At 38.6% G+C, this 22543-nt stretch overlaps 1 protein-coding gene across 2 annotated transcripts in view; it reads right to left on the bottom strand.

Annotated features, from left to right (window-relative positions):
• LOC128706601 (PR domain zinc finger protein 15) overlaps positions 1-22543 on the bottom strand; it is a 132752-nt gene that overhangs the window by 74379 nt on the left and 35830 nt on the right. For both annotated transcript variants that reach the window (XM_070087941.1, XM_070087931.1), the window contains 3 exons: positions 4880-5657; positions 4592-4728; positions 2310-2451 (listed from right to left, as the gene is read on the bottom strand). In XM_070087941.1, coding sequence (XP_069944042.1) covers positions 2310-2451; positions 4592-4728; positions 4880-5657 — 1057 coding nt within the window. The remainder of the gene's footprint in view (positions 1-2309; positions 2452-4591; positions 4729-4879; positions 5658-22543) is intronic.

The following is a 22543-nucleotide window of genomic DNA, read 5'->3' as shown; positions in this document are numbered from 1 at the left end:
TAGCAAGGTATCATTTCTTAAGAAATTAGAGAAACCAGTTAGCCAGATTTTTGTTCTTGAGATGGAAAGTACATGGACTGCACTCTGAAGGATGGGGGTAGAGATGTTACAGTTTGGAGGGTCATTTCAACTGGGATGTCTGCAAACTTCTGGCAATACATCTACTGAATGAATGATGGTGAATGTTTTCTTTTATGGGTCTCCATACATTACTGGAAGATGGTCCTGTATTAAAAAATTAAGTCAACAAAGAGTAAGAGAGATCTATGTTTACTCGCCCAGTGCTCCGAATATTTTGGAAAAAAAAAAAAATTACATGAAAATGACATTTTTTTACATAATGTAAGAAATTTTTTTTAGAGATACGGACATATAAGGCCACAAAGTCGGCACTTGTAGCTCACCTGACAGCAACATGAAGCGCTGCCACTTCCAGATGCATTGCCAATATACCTTTTTTTTTCTCATTTTTCTTAATTTGTATAATTTTTATATTCTGATAATGACAATTTATAGTAGTTCTTGTGATTTCATAGTTAATCTTTGTTTTGACACTAATATTACATACTGAAATAGTACTCAAATAATCACACAGTGATAGGTGAACATTTTCACCTACCTTAGTCTAGAAATATATGTACAGTACGTACATAGTATTTATAGGTCCCACCAATGTTTTGGATGCAAGGGAGTATATAATAATAATAATAAAAATAATAATAATAATAAGTTCCCTTGAAGCATGATGTAAGTGTGTGTCACTCGTCTTATCTTATCAATCACTCCACTGCTGACAGTGGTGACATTTGATGAGCTCGTCTTATCTTATCTTATCACCCCGCTAATGACAGTGGTGACATTTGATGAGTGTTTTCTTATCTTATCACTCCACTAATGACAGTGGTGATATTTGATGAGCCTTCCCTTTATTTGTTTTTGCTGTTACACATAAACATGTCTGTCTGTCTATTTATCTCTGTCTATCTGTCTGTCTGCATGTCTGTCTTTCTGTCTGCCTGTATGTTTCTTTCTGTCTGCTTGTCTCTCTTGTCTCAGAGAGTTGCTCATGAACCAACTGGTAGTACACACGATCACTATTTACAAGCACAGTATAGCACTTTGTCTGGATTTTTTGGGTTATCCTAGATAATTTACACTACGTATAATTGTATTTACGTATGTGTTCCTGTGAGATAGAGACAGAGATAGAGACAAAGAGATAGATTCAGACAGACAGATGGAGATAGAGACAGCCAATTAGCCAGCCAGCTGAAATTACATGTTCCAGAATTGTTTCTTTTTACTTAGGGCATAGGTTATAGGACATTCTGGAAGGATGACACTTTCCTCTTAAAAAAGGAGTGTTAATATGACATGACATCAGTGAATCCCTGGTGTTTGACACGCTGTTTGCTCTAGCTGGTGCTCATTTGAACTGGTGCTCCCACAAGGTACTAAGTGGTTCCAGATTTTTTAATATTGTACACACCAAGGGTTAAGACCCATTCTATGCTGACCAGGCATCTTAGGCCAATCGTGCCAAATTTGGAGGCAGGAAAAATAAAACGATCTACATTTGGAGCACTAGCGGTAGGAACATAGATCTATATTTGGACAGTTAAGGGGTTAAATAATAAGTATCACAGAAAGACCATATACATGAAATAATGAAAAGCTTATGAACTATACTGGAAGATTATAATATAACTACCCATATATTGATGGAGAAATGCCTAACAAATTATCTACAACATATATTAGGTCAAAATTGGAATATCTAGCCTTATTGTGGTGTTCTTACCTAAAAAACACACAAAAATAGAATAGAAAAGTTCAAAGATACATTACATATGACTTCTTGTGTTATGAAATATGAATGATATACAAATAAAGGTCTTTAATGATTAGTAAGAAGACAGCAGTGCTAAGAGAGAATGAAAAAAAAAACAATTATACCATAGTGCAAAATGTTTGACATGATTCAGTTTCAGAAAAACAAGACCTCTTATTTTAATCAGTGGGGAGAAGAAGGGGTCACAACTGCTAATGAATATAAATGATGCTGAAAGGATATTAGAAAGTTTTTCACAGAATGGCAAATCAAATAAATGGGATACAAGCAGCAGTAAATCCTACAGCTATTGGAAAAAATGATAAAGATTAAACATTGACAATAAAACTCAATGAGCATTACCCTGCTCTTTAGCTACAAACAGGTAATCATATATTCACCATGAATTCTGCCAGTTAAGGGTAACTTAGAAAGACAGTACTGTTAGCAAGTCTGCCATAAAAAAATTAGGACTTACCTGATGCCACTTCAGATGCTTCTTGAAAATCTAAATGTTGATGTGCTGCTTGTTGATGACGGTGAAGCTGCAGTGAACTGGAGAATGAACCACCACATTCCTTGCATACATGGCATCGTCCAACTACCCACAACAGGTGTGCCTAGGAAAAATGAATGAGAAAGAAAGCTACAAATGATGTTTGAGAATAAGTCATGGAAATGAAAGCCTGAAAAAAGCATAAAGTAGTAAATGATAAGAACTGAAGGAGTAGAATAACAAACACATATACTGCATTACATATGTCAAGAGAAATTGAACTGACACTATTTGATCAACTTACTGTATTCATACTAGAATATCCTACCTACATTTTTTTTTTTTTTTTTTTCAACAAGTTGGTCGTCTCCCATCGAGGCAGGGTGACCCAAAAAAGAAAGAAAATCCCCAAAAAGAAAATACTTTCATCATCATTCAACACTTTCACCACACTCACACATTATCACTGCTTTTGCAGAGGTGCCCATAATACAACAGTTTATAAGCATATACGTATAAAGATACACAACATATCCCTCCAAACTGCCAATATCCCAAACCACTCCTTTAAAGTGCAGGCATTGTACTTCCCATTTCCAGGACTCAAGTCTGACTATATGAAAATAACCAGTTTCCCTGAATCCCTTCACTAAATATTACCCTGCTCACACTCCAACAGATCGTCAGGTCCCAAGTATCATTCATCTCCATTCACTCCTATCTAACACGCTCATGCACGCTTGCTGGAAGTCCAAGTCCCTCGCCCACAAAACCTCCTTTACCCCCTCTTTCCAACCTTTTCGAGGACGACCCCTACCCCTCTTTCCTTCCCCTATAGATTTATATGCTTTCCATGTCATTCTACTTTGATCCATTCTCTCTAAATGACCAAACCACCTCAACAACCCCTCTTCTGCCCTCTGACTAAAGCTTTTATTAACTCCACACCTTCTCCTAATTTCCACACTCCGAATTTTCTGCATAATATTTACACCACACATTGCCCTTAGACAGGACATCTCCACTGCCTCCAACCGTCTCCTCGCTGCTGCATTTACCACCCAAGCTTCACATCCATATAAGAGTGTTGGTACTACTATACTTTCATACATTCCCTTCTTTGCCTCCATAGATAACGTTTTTTGACTCCACATATACCTCAACGCACCACTCACCTTTTTTCCCTCATCAATTCTATGATTAACCTCATCCTTCATAAATCCATCCGCCGACACGTCAACTCCCAAGTATCTGAAAACATTCACTTCTTCCATACTCCTCCTCCCCAATTTGATATCCAATTTTTCTTTATCTAAATCATTTGATACCCTCATCACCTTACTCTTTTCTATGTTCACTTTCAACTTTCTACCTTTACACACATTCTCAAACTCATCCACTAACCTTTGCAATTTTTCTTTAGAATCTCCCATAAGCACAGTATCATCAGCAAAAAGTAACTGTGTCAATTCCCATTTTGAATTTGATTCCCCATAATTTAATCCTACCCCTCTCCCGAACACCCTAGCATTTACTTCTTTTACAACCCCATCTATAAATATATTAAACAACCATGGTGACATTACACATCCCTGTCTAAGACCTACTTTTACCGGGAAGTATTCTCCCTCTCTTCTACACACCCTAACCTGAGCCTCACTATCCTCATAAAAGCTCTTTACAGCATTTAGTAACTTACCACCTATTCCATAAACTTGCAACATCTGCCACATTGCTCCTCTATCCACTCTATCATATGCCTTTTCTAAATCCATAAATGCAATAAAAACTTCCCTACCTTTATTGATACATATTGATACAAATTTCTCATGCCTTTTGTAGACACTAGTGAAGTCTCTCAGGAATATTCCCAAATGCTCTGCTACAGTAATAAGAATGCCCATTTGAAATTGTGTGAAACTGGCTAAACCCAAATGTAAATAAGCTTAACACATTACACTCAACTTCTGATCTTCATAAGTCATGCAAAATACAAAAATCTTCAGTAAAGATAACGAAGTGATCACAATTTAAAATCGAACGTATGAAAACCAAAAAAAAAAAAAAAAAAAAAAAAAATGCTAAAATCAGAGTTTGCTGAATTTCAGCTTATTTTTAAGAGTAAACAAAAGGCCTAATGTGAAAAGCAATTATCAAAATATAGATTTTTAGTCTGAGAATACCTATCAACTAGAAGCCTACTAAAACACCTACTCCACATTTCATTTACTCACAAGCATTCTTATAGTAATATGAACACATACTTTCAGATGGTTTGCAAATGGAACAAGTTTGATAAAACTCTCTCCACAGTACTTGCAGCACCATGGGCGAGGTTCTCGAGCTCCCAGGGCACGTGCAGGAAGCTGTTTTACAACATGAGACTCTGCTACACAAACTTCTGCTGAGAAAATAGTTTATTTAGATATGATGAAAACATGACTCTATATGACTTTCCATTATATACATTACAATCAAGTAAAGAACTAATAGTTACAAAATACCAAATACATGTATAGTTTAAAACTATTGCAAAAAAACAGCCAACATACCTGACTTCGGCACTCTCATCTTGTAGGATTTTCTTTTGGGAGTGGCTGATTTAAAAGACTTGCAATCTCCATCAACTTCTGCTGGAGAATCTTCATGAAGATCATCACCAAGTAAACAGCCTTCAGAATGGAGGCTAAAGTTGTCATAGTGTTCATTATGAGATGGACTAGAGTCAGAGTTCTCTGAAGCTGCAGTTATTGTGAATGTTACAATGCATTCTGGTTCCCTTGTAATATCTCTGTTGTTTACTAACACTATACTTTGTACTAAACTGCTTTGATTAACTTGTGGGCAAAACTCAAAGTTGCCTTCATTGGCAGTCTCATCCTTTTTCTTCTGTTGAATATTTTTTTCACATAAATAATTACCTGATGAGCTAACTGTTGTTGTTATTTGCTTTTCCAGTTCAATTTCACTTGAAAAATATTTGTCTGCCACAGGATGAGCATTTGGAACCAGTGGATGTTTGATAAAATTGTTGTCATGTTCCCTCTCACCTTGTATAGCACTGTGTGTGAAGGTAATCTGGTCTTTTCCCACAATAATCCTTGTTAGCGAGGGAGCAACATGTAGGTAGGTTTCAGCTGGGGTCTTAGCTTGTGACTGCTCGAATGGGACTCTACGTGTAAGAACAGAAGTGCCAACCAAACTCTGATTGTAGCCAAGTGCCTTCAGTTCATCTTTCACCTTGTGCTGGTAAAATGGAGCATACCACACACGAAGTTCTGATCCTTCTTCAATTTCTTTAGATGCTACATAATATATTAAATCTTCAATCTGCAATTGATGCCTAAATAGAGTAAAATGATTTGGACATTAACAGTACAATATTATTTAGATACACTAGGCAATTATAAAATCTTTAGGGATTCATGTAGTGAGCTCTAAAATTATTTAAAATGAGTAAATTTTCCTAAATGAATTTAATTTTGGAATTACAACATGGACATCCTACACCTAAACAAACAAAACAAAAAACAAAAACAAACAACTTTATATCTACAAAATGGTGTACTGGTAATTGACATGTATAAACTACTTTACAAAAAGCCTCTTGTCATGCAAAGCTTTTCAAGGAGCATTAACACTAACTCATAATTACTAGACAATGAGACACACATAGTACATGAGAAGAATACAGTGGAACCTCGGTTGTCGAACGGACTAGTTGTCGAACAAATTGGTTTTTGAACGAGAGATTCAGTCCTGGTTTTCATATGAGGCCTTAGTTGTCGACTGACAACTAGGGTGATCACATGATCACCAGAGTCCACAGAGTGGGTCTCAGTCAGTATAGCGGCTAACACACGTGCTGTAAACATCTATTGAGCTTTTGCTGTGCATCTTGGGAAGGTAATGAAACCAAAACTCATGAAATTTGATGGAAAACCTATGGAATTACGCTATCCCAAAGTTAGCAGTCTCGGTGATATTTATGAATCGGTGATTTCACCCACTTTGAGCCCTATTTTGGGCCAATTCCATTGTTCCAGTCGACCAAACTCGTAGCTATTTCGCTAGAACTCCTTTTATTCTATCGACTGAGTACAAGAAACTGCCCATTTACTTATTTCAACTACCCAATAAAATGATCTGAAATTACTAATTTGGCCAATTTCACACAAAATTAGAGGAAGGCCAATTTCAGAATAGGGTCCAGCATAAACAATGCAGAAATTCCTGGCACTAAAATAACATTTTATCTGTTCATTAGTCATGTCTCCAGGTCCCTCTTATATTATGCTTGTTTTTCATTTTGAATTTTTATTCATACAAAAAATAGAAGATTTACTGTTATTCAGACTACTGCATAATTGTAATAATTGTATAAATAACATCAGCACATTTGTGAATGCATATTAGACCCACCAGTTGATGTGTATTGGATGTGTGACATGATTTGTTTGCTCTTCAACATCAGTAAAAATTGAGCATTTCTGCTATTTTGAGCTCAATTTCAAACTACTTTTAGTCTTTAAACCATTAAAAATCATCTATATTTCTGTAATATGTCTTCCAATCTATCAAATGAGACCTCGAAAATGAGAATATAACCATACGAAAATACTCCGTAAAGTAGCTGTTTTAAACCAAAAACACAGTCGCAGTTTTTTTTGTCTCATTATGCAATGCGTGCTGCAGGATTTTTTTTTATATTGCACACACTGACAATGCAGATCCATTCTCTCACATGTAGGCCTACCAGCTTTCTCCTGCAAGATTTGAAGCCCGTTAGAATTTTGCCATTAGCTCTCCTCTGAGAGGCAAGAGGTAGTTAAATTTTCAATTACTGTACAGTATTTCAGTTAAATTTTCATTTAGTATTCATTTTTACAGTTTCTGTGTGCTGTACAATTTTATACATTATTTTATGTAGTAGTTAGTACATTATTATTAACCCTTTCAGGGTTTCCGACGTATTAATACGGCTTACGCACCAGGGTTTTTGACGTACTAATACACCTAAATTCTAGTGAGAGAAAGCTGGTAGGCCTACATATGAAAGAATGGGTCTATGTGGTCAGTGTGCGCAGTATAAAAAAATCCTGGAACACACAGTGCGTAATGAGAAAAAAAACTGACAGTGTTTTGGGTTTAAAACAGCGACCTTGCACTGTATTTTCGTATGGTATTTATGATAGTATTCTAGTTTTCCTGGTCTCATTTTATAGAATGGAAGACATATTACAGAAATTGAGACGATTTTGATTGGTTTTACCATGAAAAGTACCTTGAAATTGAGCTCAAAGTAGCAGAAATCTTTGATTTTTGCCAAAGTTCAAAAGTAAACAAATCATGCTACTCGTCCAATACACATCAACTGGTGAGTCTAATATTCTTTCACACGTGTGCTGATAATATTTATACCATTTCTACGCTAATGCAGTAGTCTGCATAACAGTAAATCTTCTATTTTTTGTGAGAATAAAAATTCAAAGTGAAAAGCAAAAGAACGTAAGAGGGGCCTGGGGTCATGACTAATGAACAGAGGAAATGTTATTTTAGTACCAGGAATGTCTTTCTTGTTTATTCTGGACCCTATTTGGAAATTGGCCTCTTTTGAAATTTGTGTGAAATTGGCAAAATTGCTAAATTCTGACCACTGTATTGGATAGTTGAAATCGGTAAATGGGTGGTTTCTTGTACTCATTTGATAGAAAAAATGGAGTTTTAGCGAAATAGTTATGATTTTTGTTGAGTAGTACCCTGGAATTGGCCGAAAATAGGGCTCAAAGTGGGCAAAATCGGGTTGATGGGGTGGGGAGGACGTTGACAGGCAGTGAGGGTGGTGAGTGATGGTGTTATTGTCATTGTGACACTAATTATGCTGGTGACTCAGCATATTTACAAGTCCACCCCCACACGACAACTACAGGCTTTACAGAAGCTGTAGCAGTTCTAGGAAGTGTCCAGTGACTTTATATGTGTATATATGTAATAGAAAAATAGTAATAAACAACATTTTTTTATTGTTAGTTTGTGTAAACATGTTTTGTAAACAATATAATGACTGTTTGTGCAGATATTGTGTAGCATATGAGTGACTATACATTCAATATATCTTATATTGGTCTCACAGGCCATAAAATTACTTAAATGAAGAAAAAAAGAAAGGAAGAAGTAAGGAAGGAAGGAAGGAAGGAAGTAAGGTAGGTAGGTGTGTGGGGAGGAAGGGATGTGTTGTGGAAGGCAGTGAAGTTAGTGAGTGGTGGTATGATGCATCATTGTGACACAGGACACACTGGTGACTCAGCATATTTACAAGTCCACCCCCCACACAACTACAAGCTTTCAGAACCTCTCGTAGCTATAGGAACCTGTCCAGTGACTCTATATGTGTATATGATAGAAAAATAGTAATAAACAACATTTTTTATTGTTGGTTCGTGTAAACATGTTTTGTAAACAATATAATGACAACAAAGTTTGTGTTATTATTGTGTACTATACAATGAGTGAATATATACCAAAGAGTCTTTATATTGGTTTCAGAGGCCATAAAAGTTACTTGAAAAAAAAAAATATTAAAGAATAAAAGAAAAAAGTAGAAAAAAAAACAAAATAAATTATTACTGGGTGACCAGCAGTTGGCATTATTGCTGTATGTAGTTCAATTTCTGTCAACTTCATGCCTCCATATCTCCATAAGCATTGATCGCAAAAATTTTTTTTTGGCCTATAATACATACTCATAAAAAACTATCATTTCATAAGAAATCTTTTTTTTTTTTTTCAAATATTTTTCGACCATGAGAACAAGTTTTGGAGAGGGCCTGTCGACCCTGAAAGGGTTAATTCACAGTAAAAATTTCATTGAAATTCGACAAAAGGAAAAAAAAAATAATCAACAACGTTTGTTGCCCCCTTAAACACTTATACCTTTTCTTGCCACTTTCAGCAACTAAATAAGAAATGAAAAGATAGGCTAAATGCTCTCAAAGCTGTTGCTGGCTACAACCCCAACTATGATGCTAATGTGAGAACAGTGAGAATGATGTACATAGCCTATTGTTATGCCGAGATGTGGCTTTGTAAAACATAACTTTCATGTTTGTTCATCTATTTAATATTCAAATTCAAATTCAAAATTCAAAGTTTATTCTCTATAAAGATTACAATGTTGAATTTACAGAATTTGGTTGTTGTGTGGTTTACATGTAGTTAAATAATGATTACAGAGTGTACCACTAGAACGCCTAGCATGGCTAGGCATTTCGGGCAGACTTAGTTTAATTCTATATTTTAAAATATTACAAATTATGAGGTAAGTTGGTATTATGGCTAAGTGACTAAATACTAGTTTGTGAGTTTAGCAATGTGAATGCTTTTGTTTTGGCACAGTACATAGTTTCAGTATTGGAGTATCATAGGATTCATTATTTTAACCCTTTGAGGGTCGACAGGCCCTCTCCGAAACTCGTTCTCAGGGTCGGCCAAATTTAAAAAAAAAAAAATTATTTTCTCTTATGAAAAGATAGAGAATCTTTTCCCGATCATAAGGACACCAAAATTTTGAAATTTGATGGAAAACTTATGGAATTATGCTCTCGCAAAGTTAGCAGTATCGGCGATTTTTACGCATCAGCGATTTTGCCCACTTTGAGCCCCATTTTCGGCCAATTCCACTGTACTAGTCGACAAAAAACATGAATATTTCGCTAGAACTCCATTTTTTCTATCGAATGGGTGCAAGAAACCACCCATACATGAAATTCAACTATCCAGTACAGTGATCAGAATTTAGCAATTTTGCCAATTTCACACAAATTTCAAAAGATGCTAATTTCCGAATAGGGTCCAGAATAAACAAGAAAGACATTCCTGGCACTAAAATGACATTTCCTCTGGTCATTAGTCACGTCTCAAGGCCCCTCTTATATTCTTTTGCTTTCCACTTTGAATTTTTATTCTCACAAAAAATATAAAATTTACTGTTATGCAGACTACTGCATTAGTGTAAAAAATGGTATAAATATTATTGGTGCACTTCTGAAAGAATATTAGACTCACCAGTTGACGTGTATTGCACGCTTGGCATGATTTGTTTACTTTTGAACTTTGGTAAAAATCGAACATTTCTGCTACTTTGAGCTCAATTTCAAGGTACCTTTCATTGTAAAACCAGTCAAAATCATCTCAATTTCTGTAATATGTCTTCCATTCTATAAAATGAGACCAAGAAAACTAGAATACAACAATAAATACCATACGAAAATACAGTGCAAAGTTGCTGTTTTATTCCAAAAAAATGGTCAAAGTTTTTTTTTTCTCATTATGCACTGTGTGCTGCAGGATTTTTTTTAGACTGTGCACACTGACCACATAGACCCATTCTTTCATATGAAGGCCTACCAGCTTTCTCCCACTACATTTGAGGGCGCTAGAATTTAGGCGTACTAGTACGTCAAAAACCCTGGGTCGTAAGCCGTACTAGTACGTCCGAAACCCTCAAAGGGTTAACATTGAGATTAATATTTCTGTTTATGGTCAAATGGGTGAGTGAGTGAGTGAGGGGGGGTTGAGGGTTCCCGCGCGCGGAGCAAAAAAAAAATCGAAAATATATGAAAACTGAGTTATTGTTACCAAAAAATAGCTGAACTTTCTGGCTACACGCTGGTATAATTATTATCCTTGTACGATGTTTCTAAAAGGAATTACAGCCATTTATAACAGGCATGGTGACAGCGCTGACGCAACATGTTGCGTAAGAAGCGCTGACTCAACTTTGTTGACGTTTTTGTTACGTTTTTCCCCGTGTTATTTTTATCGTTTTCGTACATCTTTATGTCTAATACAGTGGACCCCCGCATAACGATGGCATCACATAGCGATTATTTCGCATACCGCTTACTTTAATCGCAAAATTTTTGCCGCGCATACCGATTAAAAACCCGCTCACCGATTTTCGTCCGAGACGCGTCCAATGTGCGCCCTCAGCCAGCCTCACATGTGCCGCCCGTGCCATTGTTTACCAGCCAGCCTCCGCGCTAACATCCAAGCATACACTCGGAATATTTCGTATTATTACAGTGTTTTCGGTGCTGTTTCTGGAAAATAAGTGACCATGGGCCCCAAGAAAGCTTCTAGTGCCAACCGTACACCAATAAGGGTAAGAATACCCATTGAAATGAAGAAAGAGATCATTGATAAGTATGAAAGTGGAGTGCGTATCGCCGACCTAGTCAAGTTGTACAAGAAACCCCAATCAACCATCGCTACTATTGTGGGCACCAAAAAGACAATCAAGGAAGCTGTTCTTGCCAAAGGTTTAACTGTGTTTTCGAAACAAAGATCGCAAGTGATGGAAGATGTTGAGAGACTCTTATTGGTGTGGATAAATGAAAAACAGCTAGCAGGAGATAGCGTCTCTCAAGCGATCATATGTGAAAAGGCTAGGAAGTTGCATGACGATTTAATTAAAAAAATGCCTGCAACTAGTGATGATGTGAGTGAATTTAAGGCCAGCAAAGGTTGGTTTGAGAGATTTAAGAAGCGTAGTGGCATCCATAGTGTGATAAGGCATGGTGAGGCTGCCAGTTCGGACCACAAAGCGGCTGAAAAATATGTGCAGGAATTCAAGGAGTACATAGAAACTGAAGGACTGAAACCTGAACAAGTGTTTAATTGTGATGAAACAGGCCTGTTCTGGAAGAAAATGCCAAGCAGGACCTACATTACTCAGGAGGAAAAGGCACTCCCAGGACATAAGCCTATGAAAGACAGGCTTACTCTTCTCATGTGTGCCAATGCTACTGGTGATTGCAAAGTGAAGCCTTTATTAGTGTATCACTCTGAAACTCCCAGAGCGTTCAGGCAAAAGAATGTCCTCAAGGATAATTTGTGTGTGCTGTGGAGGGCAAACAGTAAGGCATGGGTCACTAGGGAATTTTTCTATAACTGGTTACACCATGCATTTGCCCCCAATGTGAAAGATTACCTAACTGAAAAGAAATTAGAACTTAAGTGCCTCCTGGTGTTAGACAATGCCCCTGGTCATCCTACAGACGTGGCAGAGCGACTTTATGGGGACATGAGCTTCATTAAGGTGAAGTTTTTGCCTCCTAATACCACTCCTCTCCTGCAGCCCATGGACCAGCAGGTTATTTCCAACTTCAAGAAACTGTACACAAAAGCTCTGTTTGAAAGGTGCTTTGTAATGACCTCAGAAACTCAACTGACTCTAAGAGAGTTTTGGAGAGATCACTTTAATATCCTCAATTGTGTAAACCTTATAGGTAAGGCTTGGGAGGAAGTGACTAAGAGGACCTTGAACTCTGCTTGGAAGAAACTGTGGCCAGAATGTGTAGACAAAAGGGATTTTGAAGGGTTTGAGGCTAACCCTGAGAATCCTGTGCCATTTGAGGAATCCATTGTGGCATTGGGAAAGTCCTTGGGGTTGGAGGTTAGTGGGGAGGATGTGGAAGAGTTGGTGGAGGAGGACAATGAAGAACTAACCACCACTGATGAGCTGATAGATCAACTTCAAGAGCAAGAGGCCAGACCTGGGGAAACTGGTTCAGAGGAGGGGAGAGAGAAATTGAAGAAGTTGCCTACTACAAAGATAAAGGAAATCTGTGCAAAGTGGCTTGAAGTGCAAACCTTCATGGATGAAAATCACCCTCACACAGCTATTGCAAGCCGTGTTGGCAACCTGTACACTGACAATGTTGTGAAACACTTTAGGGAAGTGATAAAGGAACGAGAGGTACAGGCCACTATGGACAGATATCTTGTGCGAAAGAAGTCCAGTGACTCTGAAGCTGGCCCTAGTGGCATTAAAAGAAGAAGGGAAGTAACCCCAGAAAAGGACTTACTACCTCAAGTCCTAATGGAAGGGGATTCCCCTTCTAAACACTAACACTCTCTCTCCCCTCCTCCCATCCCATCAATCATCACCAGATCTTCAATAAAAGTAAGTGTCATGTAAGTGTGCATGCCTTTTTCAGTTTGTGTGTATTAAAATTAATATTTCATGTGGTAAAAAAAATTTTTTTTTCATACTTTTGGGTGTCTTGCACGGATTAATTTTATTTCCATTATTTCTTATGGGGAAAATTCATTCACATAACGATTATTTCGCATAACAATTACCCCTCTTGCACGGATTAAAATCGTTAACCGGGGCTCCACTGTATAATACAAATTCACCATCTGAGATCATGCCAGAGTGGGCGGAGATAATGTGATCAAGGAACCAATCGGGAACACCTGGGAATAGTGCACAAAATGGCCGACACCTCCAGCCAACAAAATATTCCATACCCACGCTAATATCAATTATAAGGCTTATTTATCTATCACAATTGATCTATTATGATATAATGCAATATAATAATAGCATATAAACATAAAAATTACACCTCAAAAAAAAATATATAGCATAATATGACGCCCCAAGGAATAAATTTCTATCGATATTTCCCCTGAAGGTGAAGAGAGGGTCCGCCCTCTCTCATCAGTGATGAGAGAAAACGTATTTACAATGGTTAACTGTAATAAACACTCGTAGGTCGCGGAAAAAGTGTAAAATAAAGCGAATTTTTCGGGGAAAAAAATTATTTCCCGGGCAGCGGGGGTGCCGCGCGCTTGGGCCTATATCTCGAAAGTAACTTATTTACCTATTTAGGGGGAATGCATCCTTATTTATGAATGAATTGACTTGATTTTCACAACAAACATAGAAGAATGATTGCTTTACAAGTTTTATGGTACCTTTCTGAACTATCCCAAATATTTTCAGATTTGTGTGGGGAACAAGACCGACATCTTCCAAAATGTCAAAAAAGTTATGAAACTTTATTTTTTTTTAGCATGAAGATAAGAGTTATTATATAATTTTAATCTGCAAAATGATGGAATTAGAAGTGTTCTATCAGCAGAAAGAGTCAAAACCACTTTTCCAAGTACCACTAAGTACAGGTCCCCTGCCAAATGTAATTTTTCGTAAATTTTGCATATTTCATTTCCTTTTTGGCCGATATTTTTGAAACTTCAGCAGAGCATACTCGATATAAGCTTCTAATAGTACACCAAAAATGAATGTAATCGGTTCATAAATAAAGACGTCGAATATTTTTTTAGCGACCCCGCCTTAATTAACCACCAGGTGGTATTCGTGTAGTTAGTTGATGGGGTTTATCAGGGAGATAAGATGTTTTCTAATGGTAGTTTTGAAGGTGATGAATGTGTCTGCAGTTCTAGAGTTCTCAGGTAGGGTGTTCCAGATTTTAGGGCCTTTGACATACATTGAATTTTTGTAAAGGTTTAGTCGGACATGGGGAATGTCGTAGAGATGTTTGTGTCTGGTGTTATGCCTGTGGGTTCTGTCACAACTATCAAGAAAGCGTTTTAGGTCAAGGTTGATATTGGAGTTTAAGGTCCTGTAGATGTAGATTGCACAGTAGTAAGTGTGGATGTACTGATAACTGATCCTTCAACATTACTGCTACCCCTTCCTTTGCTCTAACTCTCTCAGATACTCCAGATTTAATCCCATTTATTTCCCCCCACCGAAACTCCCCTACCCCCTTCAGCTCTGTTTCACTTGGGGTCAGGACAACCAACTTCTTTTCATTCATAACATCAGCAATCATCTGTTTCTTGTCATGTGCACTGCATCCATGCACAGTCAAGCATCCCAGTTTTATAAAGTTTTTCTTCTTCTCTTTTTTAGTAAATGTTTACGGGAGAAGGGGTTACTAGCCCATTGCTCCCGGCATTTCAGTCGCCTCATATGACACGCATGGCTTACGGAGGAAAGATTCTTTTCCACTTCCCCATATATAAACTGTATATAATTTATAAGTCTGTTAAGTGGATGTATCTAATTGATATGTAAAAGGTACTTTGAAAATACAGTGGACCCCCGGATAATGTAATTAATCTGTTCCAGAGATTGTGTCTTATACCGAATCTGAATTAAACCAAATTAATTTTCCCCGTAAGAAATAATGGAAATCCAATTAATCTGTTCCAGACACCAAAAGTATTAAACAAAATAATTTCTTTACATGAAATATGCATTTTCCTACACAGAAAACAATGAGACATACAGAATAAACAATACTAAAATGACACTTACCTTTATTGAAGACTTACTGATGAGTGATGAGATGGGAGGAGGGGAGAGGATGAAGGCATACTAATGTTTGGGAGGGGAATTCCCTTCCATAAGGACTTAAGGTACCAAGTCCTTTTCCTAGGTTACAGCCCTTCTTTGTTTTTTAATGCCACTAACACCAGCTTGAGAGTCACTGGTCCCCTGTCAAACCAAAAATCTGTCCAGAGAGCTCTGTTTTTGGCATGTCTTTGTTGTGTCCCTAACTTGGGACACAACCTTGTCATTGTAGATGTTGCCAGCACAGCTTGCAACAGCTATGTCAGGGTGATCTTCATCCATAAATGTTCGCACTTCAGTCCACTTTGCAAAAATGTCCTTAATCTTTGAAGAAGGCACCTTCCTCCATCTCTCTTCCTCCTCCTCTTTAAGAAATTCCTGAGCTGTGGTCTGTTGGTGTTGCACCTCAAGCTCTTGCAGCTCTGTAGTGGTTAGCTCTTCATCGTCGTCCTCCACCAACTCTTCCACATCCTCCAAACTCACATCCAACCCCATGGAATTCCCCAATGCCACAATAACCTCCTCAGGGTCATCCCCAAACCCTTCAAAATCTCTCTCTTGTACACATTCAATTGTACAATTTTCTTGAAGCAGAGTTCAAAGTCCTGCAAGTCACTCCCTCCCAAGTCTTACCTATAAGGTTTATGCAACTGAGGATACTGAAGTGATCTTTCAAGAACTCTCTTAGAGTCAAATCAGTATCTGAGGTCACTTCAAAGCACTTTTGAAACACTGCTTTGGTGTAGTTATCTGAAATTTGAAATGACCTGTTTGTCCATGGGCAGGAGGAGAGGAGTGGTATTAGGGGGCAAGAATTTCACTTTGATGAAGCTAAACTCCGGCACCACTCGCTCTTCCAAGTCTGGAGGATGAGCAGGAGCATTGTCCATTACCAGGAGGCACTTGAGTTCCAATTTATTTTCCAGGAGGTATTTTTTCACACTGGGACCAAACACGTCATGGTACCAGTCAAAGAAAATGTCCCTTGTGACCCATGCCTTACTGTCTGCCCTCAAATAAGTCTTGGCGACACTGTTTTTCTTGAATGCTTTTGGGTTTTCAGAGTGATACACAAGTAGAGGCTTCACTTTGCAATCACCACTAGCATTACTATGAAACAAGAGAGTTAGCCTGTCTTTCATAGGCTTGTGTCCTGGAAGTGCCTTTTCCTCCAAAACATGCCTCTTTCGTCACAATTGAACACTTGTTGGGGTTTTAATTTTTCAGCCTCTGTGTACCTGTTGAAGTCCTGAATATATTTTTCAGCTGCTTTTTTGTTAGAATTGGCAGCCTCACCATGCCTTATCACACTGTGTATGCCACTACAATTCTTAAATCTCTCAAACCAACTTTTGCTGGCCTTAAATTCACCAATATGAGCACTAGTTCCAGGCATTTTTTTTTTTAATGAGATCATCAATCAAATGTCTTGCCTTCTTACATATACAGTGGACCCTCAACCAACGATATTAATCCGTTCCTGAGAGCTCATCGTTAATCGATATTATCATTAGTCGAGTTAATTTTCCCCATAAGAAATAATGGAAATCAAATTAATCTGTTCCTGACACCCTAAAGTATTGAAAAAGAAAAAAATTTACCACATAAAATATTAATTTTAATACACACAAACTGAAGAAGACATGAACAGTTACATGACACTTACCTTTATTGAAGATCTGGTGATGACTGATGGCATGGGAGGAGGGGAGAGTGTTGATGGTGTAAGTGTTCAGAAGGGGAATCCCCTTCCATTAGGACTTGAGGTGGCAAGTCCTTTTCCGGGGTTACTTCCCTTCTTCTTTTAATGCCACTAGGACCAGCTTGAGAGTCACTGGACCTCTGTCGCACAACATACCTGTCCATAGAGGCCTGTACCTTCCGTTCCTTTATGACATTCCTAAAGTGTTTCACAACATTGTCAGTGTACAGGTTGTCAACACGGCTTGCAGTAGCTGTGTCAGGGTGATTTTCATCAAAAAAGGTTTGCACTTTAAGCCACATTGCACACATTTCCTTAATCTTTGAAGTAGGCAACTTCTTCAATTTCTCTATCCCCTCCTCCAAAGCAGTTTCCTCAAGTGTGGCCTCTTGCTACTGAAGATGATCTAGCAGCTCATCAGTGGTTAGTTCTTCATTGTCCTCCTCCACCAACTCTTCCACATCCTCCCCACTAACTTCCAACTCCAAGGACTTCCCCATGCCACAATGGATTCCTCAACTGGCATAGGATTCCCAGGGTTAGTCTCAAACCCTTCAAAATCCCTTTTGTCTACACATTCTGGCCACAGTTTTCTCCAAGCAGAGTTCAAGGACCTCTTAGTCACTTCCTCCCAAGCCTTACCTATAATGTTTACACAATTGAGGATGCTAAAGTGATCTCTCCAAAACTCTCTTAGAGTCAGTTGAGTTTCTGAGGTCACTACAAAGCACCTTTCAAACATAGCTTTTGTGTACAGTTTCTTGAAGTTTGCAATGACCTGCTGGTCCATGGGCTGCAGGAGAGGAGTGGTATTAGGAGGCAAAAAACTTCACCTTAATGAAGCTCATTCCCGCAGAAAGTTGCTCTGCCAAGTCTGAAGGATGACCAGGAGCATTGTCTAATACCAGGAGGCACTTAAGGTCCAATTTATTTTCCAGGAGGTAATTTTTCACAGTGGGGGCAAATGCATGGTGCAACCAGTCATAGAAAAAGTCCCTAGTGACCCATGCCTTACTGTTTGCCCTCCACAGCACACACAAATTAGCCTTGAGGACATTGTTTTTCCTGAACACTCTGGGAGTTTCAGAGTGATACACCAATAAAGGCTTCACTTTACAATCACCACTAGCATTGGCACACATCAACAGAGTAAGCCTGTCTTTCATAGGCTTATGTCCTGGGAGTGCCTTTTCCTCCTGAGTAATGTAGGTCCTGCTTGGCATTTTCTTCCAAAACAGGCCTGTTTTGCCACAATTAAACACTTGTTCAGGTTTCAGTCCTTCACTGTCTATGTACTCCTTGAATTCCTGCACAGATTTTTCAGTGGCTTTGTGGTCCGAACTGGCAGCCTCACCATGCCTTATCACGCTATGTATGCCACTACGATTCTTAAATCTCTCAAACCAACCTTTGCTGGCCTTAAATTCACTCACATCACCACTAGTTGCTGGCATTTTTTTAATTAAATCGTCATGCAACTTCCTAGCCTTTTCACATATGATCGCTTGAGAGATGCTATCTCCTGCTATCTTTTTTCGTTTATCCACACCAATAACAGTCTCTCAACATCTTCTATCACTTGCGATCTCAGTTTCGAAAACATAGTTGCACCTTTGGCAAGAACAGCTTCCTTGATTGCCATTTTCTTGCCCACAATAGTAGCGATGGTTGATTGGGGTTTTGTGTACAACCTGGCGAGCTCGGAGACACGCACTCCACTTTCATACTAAGCAATGATCTCTTTCTTCATATCCATAGTAATTCTCACCCTTTTTGCTGTAGGGTTGGCACTAGAAGCTTTCTTGGAGCCCATGGTGACTTATTTTGCAGGTGCAAACACTACAAACACTGTGATAATATGAAATGTTCCGATTGTATGTTTGGATGGGACCGCGGTGGCTGGCTGGCTTGTAAACACTGGCACCCACGAGACAAGTGAGGTGCGCTCAGGCCACAAGTGGACGCGTCTCGAATGGAACGAATAGCGTTGGTCGGGTTTTTTAGCGCTAGTCGAGGCAAAACTTTTGCGTTAAAATGCATCGCTAGTCGGATTTAACGTTAGACGATGCCAACGTTGGTCGAGGGTCCACTGTAATTGACTGCGAAACAGTATCTCCTGATAATTGTTTCTCGTTGATCCACAACAACAACAACAATCTCTCCACATCTTTGAGTATTTGGGATCTCTGTTTTGTAAGCATATTTGCACCTTTCTCTAGGTGCAAATATGCTTACAAAACAGGTTGGTAAACAGCAACCACCCAGGGAGGTACTACCGTCCTGCCAAGCGAGTGTAAAACGGAAGCCTGTAATTGTTTTACATGATGGTAGGATTGCTGGTGTCCTTTTTTGTCTCATGAACATGCAAGATTTCAGGCACCTCTTGCTACTTCTACTTACACTTAGGTCGCACTACACATACATGTACAAGCATATATATACACACCCCTTTGGGTTTTCTTCTATTTTCTTTTTAGTTCTTATTCTTGTTTATTTCCTCTTATCTCCATGGGGAAGTGGAACAGAATTCTTCCTCCGTAAGCCATGCGTGTTGTAAGAGGCGACTAAAATGCCGGGAGCAGGGGGCTAGTAACCCTGTCTCCTGTATAAATTACTAAATTTGAAAAGAGAAATTTTGTTTTTCTTTTTGGGCCACCCTGCCTCGGTGGGATACGGCCGGTTTGTTGAAAGAAGAAGATTTGCACCTTTTGCAACAACAGCTTCCTTGATTGCCTTTTTCTTGGCCAAGATAGTAGCGATGGTTGTATTGGGTTAGTTATACAACCTGGCCAGCTCGGAGACATGCACTATACTTTCGTATTGTGCAATGATCTCTTTCTTGAATTCTATAATGTTTCTCACCCTCTTTACCAAAGGGCTGGCACTAGAAGCTTTCTTTGGGCCCATGGTGGCTTATTTAGCAGTTACAAGCACATAAAAAAAAATGGAATAATAGAAAATGTATAGCAGGTACATGTGGAATCATCCTCACTGGCTGGTAAACAATGGCACACTGGTTATACATGAAGTGTCTAGGCCGCTCACGGCATGCAGAGACATTCGGGAGGGAAGTGTCCTTGGTCCCCTGCTCTTCCTCATATACATCAATGATCTTCCAAACGTATCTCAACACCTGAACCCCATTCTCTTTGCTGACGACACGACTTATGTCATCTCTCACCCTAATCTTGCCACCCTCAACACCATTGTTAATGAGGAGCTGATCAAAATATCGACTTGGATGACAGCCAATAAACTTATGCTTAACACTGACAAAACCTACTACATTATATTTGGTAGCAGAGCAGGAGATGCGCAAATTAACATTAAGATTGACAACACTCTAATTGCCAGGCATAATGAGGGCAAATTCCTAGGCCTATACCTCAACAACAACCTGAACTTCAGCACCCATATCCAACACATAACCAAAAAAGTATCCAAAACGGTTGGGATCCTCTCCAAGATACGATACTACGTGCCGCAAATTGCCCTTCTCACACTATACCATTCACTTATATATCCATACCTCACCTATGCTATCTGTGCTTGGGGTTCAACTGCAGCAACACACCTAAAGCCAATAATAACCCAACAAAAAGCCACAGTAAGAATAATCACTAAATCCCATCCCTGGCAACACACCCCCCCCACTCTTCATAGATCTAAACTTACTCCCTGTTCAGTACATCCACACTTACTACTGTGCAATCTACATCTACAGGACCTTAAATTCCAATATTAACCTTGACCTAAAACGCTTTCTTGATAGTTGCGACAGAACCCACAGGCACAACACCAGACACAAACATCTCTATGACATTCCCCGTGTCCGACTAAACCTTTACAAAAATTCAATGTATGTCAAAGGCCCTAAAATCTGGAACACCCTACCTGAAAATTCTAAAACTGCAGACACATTCATCACCTTCAAAACTACCATCAGAAAACATCTTATCTCCCTGATACACCCTGTCAACTAATTACACGAATACCACCTGGTGGTTAACACTTACACTCACTCACCCATTTGACCATAAACAGAAATATCAATCTCAATCTCAAAATAATGAATCTTAACTAGTCATAAGTTGGCCTGTGATACTCCAATACTGAAACTATGTATAGTGCCAAAACAAAAGCATTCACATTGCTAAACTCACAAACTAGTATTTAGTCACTTAGCCATAATACCAACTTACCTCATAATTTTGTAATATTTTAAACTTTAGATTTAATTTAAGTCTGCCCGAAATGCCTAGCCATGCTAGGTGTTCTAGTGGTACACTCTGTAATTATTATTTTACTACATGTAAACCACACAATAACCAAATTCTGTAAACTCAGCATTGTAATCCTTATAGAGAATAAACTTTGAATTGAACTGAGTTAACCAAGCCAATATTTTGAAGCAAAAACGTTACTTAATCCAATTATTACTTAATCCTATGACGTCTTAATCCGGGGGTGCACTGTATTATTATTATTATTATTATTATATTGTATTATTATTACAGTGGACTCCCGGTTTGCGATGGCATCAGTATCCGATAAATCTGGTATTCGATACATTTTAATGCAAAAATTTTGCTTCGGTTCCCGTTAAAAAACCCGGTATACGCAATTCGTCCGAGACGTGTCCACGTGTAGCCTGAACTGCCCCGTGTGTGCCAGTGTTTACAAGCCAGCCAGTGTGCTGGCATCTAAGGATACATTCAGTACATTCCATATTATCACAGTGTTTTTGGTGCTTGTTTCTACAAAATAAGTCACCATGGGCCCCAAGAAAGCTTCTAGTGCCAACCCTGTGATAAAAAGGGTGAGAATTGGTATGGAAATTAAGAAAGATTTTGAAGGGTTTGAGGCTAACCCTAAGAAGCCTATGCCAGTTGTGGAATCCATTGTGCCTTTTTAAAAAATTAAGGAAATGTGCGCAAAGTGGGTTGAACTGCAAGCCTTTATGGATGAAAATCACCCTAACACAGCTATTGCAAGCCGTGCTGGTGACTATTACAATGACAATGTTGTGGCCCATTTTAGACAAATCGTAAAGGAACGGGAGGTACAGAGCTCTATGGACAGATTTGTTCTGCGACAGAGTTCCAGTAACTCTCAAGCTGGTCCTAGTGGCATAAAAAGAAGAAGGGAAGTAACCCCGGAAAAGGACTTGCTACCTCAAGTCCTAATGGAAGGGGATTCCCCTTCTAAACAATAAGTTCGACACTCTCCCCTCCTCTCATCCCATCAATCATCACCAGATCTTCATTAAACGAAAGTGTCATGTATTCTATTGTTGGTAGAGTACTACAAACTGTGCATGTCTTCTTCAGTTTGTGTGCATTA

This window comes from Cherax quadricarinatus, chromosome 2, assembly GCF_038502225.1.
Source record: "Cherax quadricarinatus isolate ZL_2023a chromosome 2, ASM3850222v1, whole genome shotgun sequence".
Classification (NCBI taxonomy): Eukaryota; Metazoa; Arthropoda; class Malacostraca; order Decapoda; family Parastacidae; genus Cherax; species Cherax quadricarinatus.
Note: the sequence above shows the minus strand (reverse complement) of the source record. Positions and strands in the feature narration are given on the sequence as shown.